General features: G+C 46.0%; 1 protein-coding gene across 2 annotated transcripts in view; it reads right to left on the bottom strand.

Moving 5' to 3' along the window:
- Positions 1-462: 462 nt before the first annotated feature.
- The window catches only part of LOC115226128, a 65,510-nt gene continuing 51,095 nt past the window's right edge, over positions 463-14,877 (bottom strand). For both annotated transcript variants that reach the window (XM_036514996.1, XM_029797113.2), the window contains 7 exons: positions 12,878-13,060; positions 11,184-11,285; positions 8,873-8,980; positions 6,612-6,712; positions 5,327-5,393; positions 3,406-3,512; positions 463-1,562 (listed from right to left, as the gene is read on the bottom strand). In XM_036514996.1, the coding sequence (XP_036370889.1) occupies positions 704-1,562; positions 3,406-3,512; positions 5,327-5,393; positions 6,612-6,712; positions 8,873-8,980; positions 11,184-11,285; positions 12,878-13,060 (1,527 nt within the window). In that variant the 3' untranslated portion in view covers positions 463-703. The remainder of the gene's footprint in view (positions 1,563-3,405; positions 3,513-5,326; positions 5,394-6,611; positions 6,713-8,872; positions 8,981-11,183; positions 11,286-12,877; positions 13,061-14,877) is intronic.

Raw genomic sequence — 14,877 nt, 5'->3', positions numbered from 1 at the left:
TCAAAGACATTCTGGTCACGACCACTCCACAGCACTAACACACGATCTCTCTCTCTTCCTTTCTTCCTTGAACTAACCACTTTACAGTATTTTAGTGTAATAACTATTGTGGTCCCCCTACCTCAAGTTGTTAACACTTCTCTCTATTTATTCTCACTTTTCGCCTTTCCCTTCAGCTAACACATTCGTCCCTTCACCATATTAACACATAGATGCTGTTTAGCCCCAGACCAACCTTAATTGAGAAGGCTTATGATCAAAGACATTCTGGTCACGACCACTCCACATGACCACATTATCCAATGTGTCTTTTTCTTACTTCAAAGCAGTAAGGTATGATTTGAGGAAGATTTGGCTACAATTTCTTGCTTAGTGACTCATAAATGCAACTGCTGGGGGTGCAGATGTAGTTATTGCTGTTGTTGTTGTTATGATGATGTAGCTGATGTTGATTAGCCCCAGGTCAAAAATATTCCAGCCATGACCTCACTGTCCGGATAACACTATTCAATGTCCTTTTTTTTTTTCATTTAATCATAAACACAGCAGGGTGTGAGATAAAGGAGATTTGGCTGCAATTTCTAACGGGGCAAACAGTCCCCTTATTGGATTGCTGCAAGTTGCTCCAGAGATACCGACTTTACTGCAATCCCTTTCACACACACAGACACACACACACACCAACGACAAGCCAACCAGCCAATCACACAGTCTGTTGCACGCACTGCGGACACGCCAAAGGTACCGTTGCGAGTTTGCTGTAGCAGTCAGCGAGGAGTGCAGCCGTGCGCGGAAGACGTTTATCCTTGGCCACAGCGTGGCCCAAGTTGACCAGCACGTCGTTCTTGAAAGACGGCTCCAAGAAGTGATGGCCACATGTGAACGCAACGACTTTCAGCGACTCCGCCACCGCCTGCTTCGTCGTCGCGGCAACTGCTCCGCCACCCCCACCGCCACTCTTGCTGCTGTAGACGCTGCTGTTGCTGCTGCTGCTCTCCGTGGTGGGGCTGTAATTGTGCGAAAGGCGCCGCGCCTTCATCATCGCAGCCACGTTGCTGCTGCTGTTGTTGCTACTGCTGTTGTCATCATTACAGCTGCTGTTGCTGCTGCTGTTCCCTCCAGATATTGAAAGGGGCCCAGAGAGGGCCAACAGGTGTTGGATGTGTGGCTGAGACAGGGTCACATAGCTGTGTGTGTCGGACATCTTGCAGACATTTCGCACGATGTCGGCCCATAGCCGGGCGTACGGCACCGACTTGTCAGTGCCCGCAATGCCCAGGGGCGTCGAAGTTTGGTTGTAATTGCTAAAGCACTGAACCATCTGCTTGACGACGGATACCATTTTGTGCCGCACTGACTGAGAGCTCTTCCAGACACCCTGCTGCAGTGGTGGTTGTTGTTGTTGCTGTATGTCTGTGTTGATTTGCTCTATGATGTTAGCTACGATCTTGAGAAGGTAAGCAGGGGTGAAGAGCTGACGGAAGGCCGAAGGAGTTGGGCCCATGGCGGCACTGCTGACAGCTGCTATTGTTGTTGATTGGTCAGCACTCACGCCATCTTCCCTACAATAGAAAGAATGAGTGAAATGTGTGTAGACTTGTGAGTGGAGGCTTGCATGCACAAACCAATGAGTGCAGGATACTAAAGACAAGCTGGTGAGTGTAGACTAACAGGTGGACTGATTAATACAGGGTCATGAGTGCAGGCTAATGAGTGCAGGCTAACAAGGACAGACTGAGTGCAGGCTAACAAGGAGAGACAATGAGTGCAGGCTAACAAGGAGAGACAATGAGTGCAGGCTAACAAGGAGAGACAATGAGTGCAGGCTAACAAGGACAGACTGAGTGCAGGCTAACAAGGACAGACTGAGTGCAGGCTAACAAGGACAGACTGAGTGCAGGCTAACAAGGACAGACTGAGTGCAGGCTAACAAGGACAGACTGAGTGCAGGCTAACAAGGACAGACTGAGTGCAGGCTAACAAGGAGAGACAATGAGTGCAGGCTAACAAGGAGAGACAATGAGTGCAGGCTAACAAGGAGAGACAATGAGTGCAGGCTAACAAGGACTGACTGAGTACAGGCTAATAAGCAGAGACTGAGTGCAGATTAACAAAGAGATACATTGAGTGCAGGCCAACAAGCAGAGACACTGAGTGGAGGTCAACAAGCAAAAGCTGCAAGCAACACAGATTTAAGAAAGCAATCTAATTAGTGTAAAGTAATGAGTGCAGGCTAATGAGCTTAGGATAACAAGCATAGGCTAATTTATGCAAGTTAACAAACACAGGTTAATGAGTGCAAGCTAACGAGCACAAGTCAACACGTGCAAGCTAACGAACATAACACATGCATGCTAATGAGCACGAGTTACCAAGCGCAAGCTAACGAGTGCGAGCTAACGAGTGCGAGCTAACGAGCGCAAGCTAACGAGCGCAAGCTAACGAGCGCAGCACAAGCTAACAAGCACAAGTTAACAAGTGCAAGCTAACAAGTACAGTTTAACGAGCACAAGCTAATGAGTGCAAGCTAATGAGTTCAAGCTAATGAGTTCAAGCTAACGAGCACAGTTTAACGAGTGTAAGCTAACGAGCATAGTTTAACGAGTGCAAGCTAGCGAGCTCAAGCTGACGAGTGCAAGCTAATGAGTGCAAGCTAATGAACGCAAGCTAACAAGCACAAGTTAACAAGTGCAAGCTAACGAGCGCAAGCTAACAAGCGCAAGCTAACGAGTGCAAGCTAACGAACGCAAGCTAACAAACGCAAGCTAATGAGCGCAAGCTAACGAGCGCAAGCTAACGAACGCAAGCTAACGAACGCAAGCTAACGAGTGCAAGCTAACGAGCGCAAGCTAACGAGCGCAAGCTAACGAACGCAAGTTAACGAGCGCAAGCTAACGAGCGCAAGCTAACGAGCACAAGCTAACGAGCAGTTTAATGACCACAAGCTAACGAGCACAAGCTAACGAGCGCAAGCTAACGAGCGCAAGCTAATGAACGCAAGCTAACGAACGCAAGCTAACATGTGCAAGCTAACGAACGCAAGCTAACAAGCACAAGCTAACGAGTGCAAGCTAACAAGCACAAGTTAACAAGTGCAAGCTAACGAGCATAGTTTAACGAGCGCAAGCTAACAAGCACAAGCTAACGAGTGCAAGCTAGAGTGCAAGCTAACAAGCATAGTTTAACGAGCGCAAGCTAACGAATGCAAGCTAACGAATGCAAGCTAATGAGTACAGGGTAACGAGCGCAGGGTCATGAGCACAAGTAACAAACATAGACTAATGAGTACAAGCAAGTCAGATCATATTAGAATTAGCTACTAATTGTAAACATGCAATTTCAGATTTACTAACGAAGCAAATGGCCAATTTAGCAGAGGTGAGTGAAAGTGCAAGAAGTTCTTACCTTAGCAGCAGAAGACCAAGATTGGGAGCAAAATCATCAAAATATTGGTCAAAGAACCTTTCTAAGGCATCGGATGGCAAAGAGTGTCTCCTCCAGAAGGTCAGTATCTGTCGAATAGAGGTCATTCAGGGCTTAACATAATGTCAGAGATTAATAATGGTATTATTCTCTTGTTTTTTTTACTGGTTTCAGTCATTCAAATGCGGCCATGCTGGAGCACCACCTTTAAGGGTTTTGGTCAAACAAATCGACGCCAGGACTTAAAGCCTTGTATTTGTTCTATTGGTCTGTTTTGCCAAACTGCTAAGTTGTGGAGACATGAACAAACCAACACCAGATGTCAAGCAGTGATGGAGGGAACAAACAGACACAATGAAACACATACACACGCACATATTACATACATCATCATCATCGTTTAACGTCCATTTTCCATGCTAGCATGGGTTGGACGGTTTCAACTGGGGTCTGGGAAGCCATACATATATATGATGGGCTTCTTTCAGTTTCCGTCTTCCAAATCCACTCACAAGGCCCTGGTCCTCCCAAGGCTACAGCAGACATTTAACCAAGGTGCCATGCAGTGGGACTGAACCCGGAACCATGTGGTTGGGAAGCAAAATTCTTATAACACAGCCACGCCTATATATATATATATATATATATATATATACACACACAAAAGGCTTCTCTCAGTTTGATCGGCCTGAGGCTATAGTAGAAGACAATAGCGCAAGTGCCACGCAGTGAAATTGCACCGGGAACCATGTGATTGGGAAGGAAGCTTCTTACCACACAGTCACACCTATACCTATATATATATATATATATATATATATATATATATAATCAAAAGGGTAATAATATAGATTACTACCAGTGGCCCAGCACAAAGGACGAATTAGTCATTAGACAAAATATTATTCATATAGAAAAATATTATTCATGTAGAATATAATTAAGGGCTCCTAAATAAGGATGCCAAGTGCTAGGGACACAAAAAATTTATCTCTTTTTGGGGATAAATTTATCCCTTTTTTGTGTCCCTAGCACATGGCATCCTTATTTAGGAGCCCTTAATTATATATATTATATATATATATATATATATATATATATACACACACGCACACACACACACACACACACGCTTTTTACTCCCAAGGCTTTGGTCAGTCCAAGGCTATAGTAGAAGACACTTGTCCAAGGTGCCAAGCAGTGGGACCAAATCTAGAACCACATGGTTGGGAAATAAGCTTCTTACCACACAACCACACGTTCAGGAATAGAAAAAGTCTTTTACGTTTCGAGCTTATGCTCTTCTAGAGAAAGGGACACAGAAAAAACAAGGAGAGAAAAAAAATGTGTGTAGTGGCTAACGATCTATCATGGTGACTGACACACACACATATATATATATATATATATAAGTCATCGTCAACTTATGACCACAATTGGTTCTGACTGTCTGGTCATAAGCCAGTCTATAGGCTTACACATAGCTGTGTTTCATATTTTTACATTCTTAAGGTAGATTCTCAGGTAAAAGTCACACACAGTATTCTGTATTATGCTATTATACTGGTGTTAGTCAAAAATTTTGGAGTCTTAAGCAGTCATTTTATAAACAAATACGAAGTTGGCTCGGTGTATCTACGACAGGATAGTCATCCAACACAGTGGCGCTCGATAACCAAACCTATGGTTGTGCAGAGAACTGGCAAGAAACACCACCAAATGAAGGAGTCTTTTGCTTCTAAAGACCGTACAATGCATTGAAACATTTCAAGAACCATGAACTTACTATCATGGTACAGTACAAGCAAACAACACCATTTGATTCCAGTGTCATTGTTCTATCGGTGGAAATATGTGTAGAACTGCAAACTCAAACACACAGAGAAAGAATGATGCGACTCACCTGTAGTAAGGCAAACTGGAGACAACCATCTCTGTGGACAGATGACATTTCTTGGTTGAGGAGACGGCTGCAATAGGGAGTTTGACACATGAATGGTAAGTTGGGGTGTAAAGCATTGTTGTGGAGTGCTAGGACGTGATGTGAAATGGAGTCATGTGGTGTGGTGTGTGAATGGAGCAGCATGGAGTGCTGTGGAGCATTGCAGAAAAGAGTTGGCATGGACTGGAGTGTCATAGACAAGGAACAGGGTGGCACAGGGAGCAGAACAGAGTGGCACATGGAGCAGAACAGAGAGGCACATGGAGGACAGAGTGACATGTGGAGTTGGAGAAAGTGGTACAAGAAGCAAAAGAAGGGCGTGTGGAGCAGAACAGGGTGGCACGCAGAACAAACGGGTTGCACAAGGAGCAGAATAGAGTGGCACATGGAGCAGAACAGAGAAGCACATGGAGGACAGAGTGACATGTGGAGTTGAAGAAAGTGGTACATGAAGCAAAAGAGGGGCATGTGGAGCAGAACAGGTTGGCACGCAGAACAGGGTTGCTCATGGAGCAGAACAGGGTTGCTCATGGAGCAGAACAGGGTGACACGACACGGTCCAGAGTGGAACATGGAGTGTTGAGTTGCGGAATGGAGTGGAATGCAAAGGAATAGACTATTGTGGTACAATGTGGAATTAAGTGGTATGAAGTGTTGTGGAGTGGTGTCACATGAAATGGTATGGAGTGGCATGGAACCATGTGAAGTGACATGGTGGGAAGTGGAGGTGGAGGCACTGGAGTGTGTTGGAATGGTATAGAGTAAAGTGCTGTGGGGTGGAATGAATGGAGTGGCTTATAAAGGGACATGGTTTACAGTAGTGCAGAGTGAGATGGGGGTGGAGGTGTGTGCTCCCCACCACAGCTAAGACACACACACACACTACACCACACACTTCACACCACACACATGCTACCAAACACACTGTCAAATACACACTACCACCACCACCACACATTCCACGCATCACATACATTCCACCACATACACACACACACACAACTACCACCACACATTCCACACACTCCATGCATCACACACACCACCACTACCACCACACACACACACCACCACACAAAGCGAAGACACACACACAACCACAAACACCAATTATATGCACACATGCATCTCAGCACACACATAGACGCATGCACACTTCCAAAGAAACAGAAGTATACATGTGACACTGCATATAGACACGCAACACACACTCACACACGATACTGTGTATTGAATACATACATACCTGATATAGAAGTCAAGAACTTGGATGGACAGGGGGAGTAGAAGGTCTTGCTCAAGGTTAACAACAGTTTCACTGATCAGCATCAAATGGAAGCCCAGAGCCTGTAAATGGATCATTCGCAGAGTGTAACCAAGGTAACAATGACATACATCTCTCTCTCTCTCTGATATATATATATATATATCCGATCATGGCCGTTCGCCAGCCTCATCTGGCACCTGTGTCGGTGGCACATAAAAACACCTTCCAAAGACCCGGCAAGACTAGTCAGTCCACCTGTGCATACCTTCCTTCTTGTGACACTTGTGAAGACCGGTTGAGGCAAGTGAAAATCAAATCAAATCAAAATAGACAAAATAGATGAACATCAATGGAATTTGTATCTTGTGGTACCAGTGCCTGTGGCACACAAGAAATCCATCAGTGCCGTAGTCAGTGCGGTGGGCACATGACAAACACCATCCGATCGTGGCCGTTCGCCAGCCTCATCTAGCACCTGTGTCGGTGGTGGCACATAAAAACACCATCCGAAGACCCGGCAAGATAGTCAGGCCATAACCCATGGCCCCTACCTGGGACGTAGTCAGTCCACCTGTGCATACCTTCCTTCTTGTGACACTTGTGAAGACCTGTTGAGGCAAGTGAAAATCAAAACAAATCAAAATAGATGAACATCAATGGAATTTGTATCTTGTGGTACCAGTGCCAGTGGCACGTGGCACATAAGAAAACCATCCGAACGTGGCCGTAGCCAGTACCGCATCGACTGGCCTCCGTGCTGTGGGCACGTAACAAGCACCATCCGATCGTGGCCGTTTGCCAGCCTCATCTGGCACCTGTGTCGGTGGCACATAAAAACACCATCCGAGCGTGGCCGTCTGCCAGCCTCATCTGGCACCTGTGTCGGTGGCACATAAAAACACCATCCGAGCGTGGCCGTCTGCCAGCCTCGTCTGGCACCTGTGTCGGTGGCACATAAAAACACCATCCGAGCGTGGCCGTCTGCCAGCCTCGTCTGGCACCTGTGTCGGTGGCACATAAAAACACCATCCGAGCGTGGCCGTTTGCCAGCCTCGTCTGGCACCTGTGTCGGTGGCACATAAAATCACCCACTACACTCTCGGAGTGGTTGGCGTTAGGAAGGGCATCCAGCTGTAGAAACACTGCCAGATCTGACTGGACTGGTGCAGCTTTCGGGCTCCCCAGACCCCAGTTGAACCGTCCAACCCATGCTAGCATGGAAAGCGGACGTTAAATGATGATGATGATATATATATATATATATATATATATATATATATGTGTGTGTATGCCTATACGTATGTATGTCTTTTACTGGTTTCAGTCACTAGACTGTGGCCATCCAGAGGAACTGGATTTTAGCTGAACAAGTCAACCCCAATACTTGGCATCTTTTCATTACCTTTTGCCGAACTGCTAAGTGACAGGGACATAAACACACCAACACCAGTTGTTAAGTGGTGGTGGGACAAACACAGACACAAAAACATACACACACAGATATATATATATCTCAAAAAATGAATTGTTCCCTTTGAAATGGGTATATTTTGGTGTCACGTCCATTTTAGTAATACCATTTTACGCACCCCCAACAATCAGAATATATGGTCATACCGCCTGACTGGCCCTCGTGCCGGTGGCACGCAAAAGCAACCACTACACTCTCAGAGTGGTTGGCATTAGGAAGGGCATCCAGCTGTAGAAACTCTGCCAGATCAGACTGGGCTTGGTGCAGCCTTCTGGTTCGCCAGACCTCAGTCAAATCGCCCAACCCATGCTAGCATGGGAAGCAGACATTAAACAATGATGATGATTATTTATATATATATATATATAATATATATATATATATATATATATATATGTATATATGTATACACACACACACACAAAGTGCATATGTATGATGTACAGAAATATATATATATATACATATATGTATACATACACACATATGCAACTATATATGTACACATACAGTCACATACAAGTGAACATATATACCCACAGACACACAATGGACTTCTTTCAGTTTCCGTCTACCAAATCCACTCACAAGGCTTTGGTCAACCCAAGGCTATGTTAGAAGACACTTGCCCATGGTGCCATGCAGTGGTGGGGACTGAACTCAGAACCATATGGCCGGGTTGTGAAGCAAACTCTTTAACCACACGGCCACGCCTGCACCGATACAGCTATCTGCACACACACAGACCTGTTGCTGGCTCCTAACTGACCTGAGAGAACTGCTTCATGTGTAAAGTGATAGTGATGGCCATCTTCCAGTCAGCCTGATGGAGACATTTCTGTAGCAACTTCAGTGGTGGACACCAATCTGGAATGTACTGAAATAACAAAAAAAAGATAAAAGTGGTAATGATGGTGGTGGTGGTGGCGGTGATAATGGTGGTGGTGGTGGCGGTGATAATGGTGGTGGTGGTGGCGGTGATAATGGTGTTGGCGGTGATAATGGTGGTGGTGGTGATGATGGTGATGGTGGTGGTGGTGATAATGGTGGTGGTGGTGGTGGTAATGGTGGTGATGGTGGTGGTGGTGATAATGGTGGTGGTGATAATGGTGGTGGTGGTAATGGTGATGGTAATGGTGGTGGTGGTGGTGATAATGGTGGTGGTGGTGGTGGTGGTAATGGTGGTGATGGTGATGGTGGTGATAATGGTGGTGGTGGTGGCAGTGATAATGGTGGTGGTGGTGATAATGGTGGTGGTGGTGGTAGTGGCGGTGATAATGGTGTTGGCGGTGGTGGTGGTGGTGGTGGTGATAATGGTGTTGGCGGTGGTGATAATGGTGCTGATGTTAGTAGTGGTAGTAATGGCGGAGGTGGCAATGGTGGTAGTTGTGGTGGTTATGATTGTGGCAGGTTCAATTCTGGTGCTTGCGGTCATGGTGTCAGTGGTCATCATCATCATTGCAGTGTTGGTGGTAGTAGTCGTAGTGGTGGTGTTACCACTGCTATGGTTGTGATGAAAACTGTAGCGGTGGTCAAGATTGCAGTGGTCATCGTCGTCGTCATCATAGCAGTGGTAACTGTTGTAGTAGTTGCACTGACAGTGGTAGTGGTGGTCATGGCTGTAATGGTTGTTATCGCATTTGTCATGGTTGGGATAAAGATTGTGGTGGTAGTGAAGATTGCGGTGATCCAGGGGCCAAGAATGCCAGAGGTCTCCACTGCCACAGGCTCAACCAATACCTTAATCTCCGCCCCAATAACAATGAGCAGGGATATGGTCCAGGGGCCAAGAATGCCAGAGGTCTCCACTGCCACAGGCTCAACCAATACCTTAATCTCTGCCCCAATAGGGATATGGTCCAGGGGCCGAGAATATCGGAGGTCTCCACTGCCATAGGCTCGACAATAAACCTGTCAGGGAGCAACCGCTATCTTAATCTCTGCCCCAGGGGCCAATGATGCCAAAGGTCTCCACTGCCATAGGTTCAACCATAAACCTGTCAGGGAGCGACCGATATCTGAATCTCTGCCCCAGGGGCCAAGGATGCCAGAGGTCTCCACTGCCATAGGTTCAACCATAAACCTGTCAGGGAGCGACCGCTATCTTAATCTCTGCCCCAGGGGCCAAGGATGCCAGAGGTCTCCACTGCCATAGGTTCAACCATAAACCTGTTGGGGAGCAACCGCTATCTTAATCTCTGCCCCAGGGGCCAAGAATGCCAGAGGTCTCCACTGCCATAGGCTCGACCATAAACCTGTCAGGGAGCAACTGATATCTGAATCTCTGCCCCAGGGACCAAGGATGCCAGAGGTCTCCACTGCCATAGGTTCAACCATAAACCTGTTGGGGAGCGACCGATATCTGAATCTCTGCCCCAGGGACCAAGGATGCCAGAGGTCTCCACTGCCATAGGCTCGACCATAAACCTGTCAGGGAGCGACTGATATCTGAATCTCTGCCCCAGGGGCCAAGGATGCCAGAGGTCTCCACTGCCATAGGTTCAACCATAAACCTGTTGGGGAGCAACCGCTATCTTAATCTCTGCCCCAGGGGCCAAGAATGCCAGAGGTCTCCACTGCCATAGGCTCGACCATAAACCTGTTGGAGAGTGACCGATATCTTAATCTCTGCCCCAGGGACCAAGGATGCCAGAGGTCTCCACTGCCATAGGTTCGACCATAAACCTGTTGGGGAGCAACCGCTATCTTAATCTCTGCCCCAGGGGCCAAGGATGCCAGAGGTCTCCACTGCCATAGGCTCGACCATAAACCCGTTGGAGAGTGACCGATATCTGAATCTCTGCCGCAGGGGCCAAGGATGCCAGAGGTCTCCACTGCCATAGGTTCAACCATAAACCTGTTGGGGAGCAACCGCTATCTTAATCTCTGCCCCAGGGGCCAAGGATGCCAGAGGTCTCCACTGCCATAGGTTCAACCATAAACCTGTTGGGGAGCAACCGCTATCTTAATCTCTGCCCCAGGGGCCAAGAATGCCAGAGGTCCCCACTGCCATAGACTCGACCATAAACTTGTCTGAGAAGATGTGAAGGTAAGAAAAAGAGAAAAAAGCGAAAACTTACCCGCAGTAATACCGGCACCACCTGTCTCCCATACCTGAGTAGTCCAACAGAGGACAGGTCTGGGATCTTAATTTGGGACATTTGGTAAAAGTCTTCAGAATCCTGAAAACAATAAAATAGTCAATGTAATTACAGTATTACAACTACAACCACACCATGCAAAAACATACCACTAAGCTACTACAACCAACATGCTATTCTTGCCAGTACTAGCAGCCGCACTACTAAATTCTACACCACTACAGCTACGATTTTCACAGTGGCCACCAACCACCACACTAGCACCTACACCACTGCTATGCTGCCACCACTGATAGCACTACAGCTACTACCAGCTCTACATACACCATACCACTACCCACCACCACCTGCACAACCACAGCCACTACACCACACCACAACATCTGCAACACCAGTGCTACATCACCACTGATACCTCTACAGCTACTAACACTACTACCTCTACGTCTATCATGCCACTACCAACCACTACAGCAACTGCCACTTCACCATAATAGTTACGAACGCCACTATACTAGCACCCACACCACTGCAATGTCACCACTGATATCACTACAGCTACTAACACTACTACCTCTACGTCTACCATACCACTACCACACCACTACAGCAACTGCCACTTCACCATAATAGTTACGAACACCACTATACTAGCACCCACACCACTGCAATGTCACCACTGATATCACTACAGCTACTAACACTACTACCTCTACGTCTACCATACCACTACCACACCACTACAGCAACTGCCACTTCACCATAATAGTTACGAACACCACTATACTAGCACCCACACCACTGCAATGTCACCACTGATATCACTACAGCTACTACTACCTCTACATCCATCATACCACTACCACACCACTACAACAACTGCCACTTCACCATAATAGTTACGAATACCACTATACTAGCACCCACACCACTGCAATGTCACCATTGATATCACTACAGCTACTACTACCTCTAAGTCCATCATACCACTACCACACCACTACAGCAACTGCCACTTCACCATAATAGTTACGAACACCACTATACTAGCACCCACACCACTGCAATGTCACCACTACAGCTACTAACACTACTACCTCTACGTCTATCATACCACTACAGCAACTGCCACTTCATAATAGTTACGAACACCACTATACTAGCACCCACACCACTGCAATGTCACCACTGATATCACTACAGCTACTAACACTACTACCTCTACGTCTATCATACCACTACCAACCACTACAGCAACTGCCACTTCACCATAATAGTTACGAACGCCACTATACTAGCACCCACACCACTGCAATGTCACCACTGATATCACTACAGCTACTACTACCACCTCTACATCCTTCATACCACTACCACAAAAGTTACCAACATTGCCATACTAGCACTCACACCACTGCATCTACCATACCACTGCTGTGCCATCACTGATACACTACCACCTCTACCACACCATCACCCATACAACTAGAGTCATTGCCAACACACCACAAGTCACCTTCACCACCCACACTATTGCAGCCATCACCTGAAGCAAAACCACCACAGCCACCATTCCAATTGTGACCACCACCACAGCCACCATTCCAATTGTGACCACCACCACCACCACTCACACGCTACCACATCCACAATAAATTGTTAGGTCAACTTACAAAGAGCGCTCCGTTACTACTGTGGTCATGTGATACATATAGGGTGCCACCTTTTGCTGACGGCACCCCAGGGAGGAGTATAGGGACACGCACATGGGTGGCATTGCCCTGCTGGACATCGTCTCGGTTTAGAATGGCCTTTGGTCTTACACGGACACCTTTCTCCTTTATGAGATGCAGGAGCTGGAGAGAAAGAGAGAGAGAGAGAAAAGAATTAATGGATGGATGGACAGACACACAGACATATGATAGGGTGAAAAGCCTACTCTTGCGAACATTTCTGCAATATGATTCTGGATAGAGGTGAGGGCCAGCCTTCACACCAATTAAAACTTTTCCTGAAAAATAATACAACACTCCCCACTCATCCACCTACAGACTCATCAGTAGCCTCATCTTGTGCATTCTAGTCCCTCTTCCAACCACTCAAAAACCCAGGATATCAATCATCTGGAAGCCATTCAGCGACATGCAACCAAAAGAATACCCTCCATCAGGCATTTGCCATATTATGAACACCTTACTGCCCTGGGCATGGACACATTGAAACTCCGACGTCTGGCAGCTGACTTGGCAGACATCCATAAAATTATTAACCATCTTACAAACAATAACTCTGAACACCTTTTCAAACTCCACCCGTCTAACACCCGTGGACATATTTACAAAGTCAGAAAACAGCACAGCTCCCATGACTTTAGGAAACATTTTTTCATGCTGAGAGTTGCTGAAGCATGGAACAAACTGCCGGCATTAGTTGTTAGTTGTCAGAGCACTGCATCCTTCAAAACTTCCATGCTTCCTGAGATTCGCCAAAACTACACCTGATTTTCTTCCCTCCATACACACACAAGCATGTATCTGACAACCAAAAGAATACCCTCCATCAGGCATTTGCCATATTCTGAACGCCTTACTTCCCTGGGCATGGACACATTGAAACTCCAACGTCTGGCAGCTGACTTGGCAGACACCTATAAAATTATTAACCATCTTACAAACAATAACTCTGAACACCTTTTCAAACTCCACCCGTCTAACACCCGTGGACATGTTTACAAAGTCAGAAAACAGCACAGCTCCTTCCATGACTTTAGGAAACATTTTTTCACGCTGAGAGTTGCTGAAGCATGGAACAAACTGCCGGCTTCAGTTGTTAGTTGTCGGAGCACTGCATCCTTCAAAACTTCCATGCTTTCTGAGATTCACCAACACTACACCTGATTTTCTCCCCTCCATACACAAACAAGCATGTATCTGACTCATACACTGTGCACTTTCCAGACATTTGTACATTACTGCATGTACTTTATATGCAGTTTCTGACAAGTTGTGGTGCACCTGAGCACTGTATACAATAATTTCATTATATTATATATATATATATATATATATATATATTGATCAAAATAAAAACATGATGCGAAGGATTCAGCGGTACATATGTTTCGGGCCTATATTTGACAGATTTATAACAATGCATAATGTATGTCTGTGGCCTTCTTCAGCCGCGCACAACAGCTTCCACAAGACATGTGTTACATCAAAAATTCTTGGTTGGGGATGCAAATCCTCCCATTCGCGTACGACATAATGCGGCAGCAGCATAGAATTGAAGCGTCCATCTCTTTCTTCTCTCAATGTACATTGAGAGAAGAAAGAGATGGACGCTTCAATTCTATGCTGTTGCCGCATTATGTCGTACGCGAATGAGAGGATTTGATGTAACACATGTCCTTGTGGAAGCTGTTGTGCGCAGCTGAAGAAGGCCACAGACATACATTATGCATTGTTATAAATCTGTCTAATAAAGGCCCGAAACATATGTACCGCTGAATCCTTCGCATCATGTTTTTATTTTGATCAATTTACTCCACCACCTACACCACCAAACGGTATACACAGGTGCTTATAATTATCAAGTACTCACCCCGAATTTATATATATATATATATATATAATATATATATATATATATATATATATATAAATAAAGTACC

Source organism: Octopus sinensis, linkage group LG29 (genome assembly GCF_006345805.1).
Source record: "Octopus sinensis linkage group LG29, ASM634580v1, whole genome shotgun sequence".
NCBI lineage: Eukaryota > Metazoa > Mollusca > Cephalopoda > Octopoda > Octopodidae > Octopus > Octopus sinensis.
Note: the sequence above shows the minus strand (reverse complement) of the source record. Positions and strands in the feature narration are given on the sequence as shown.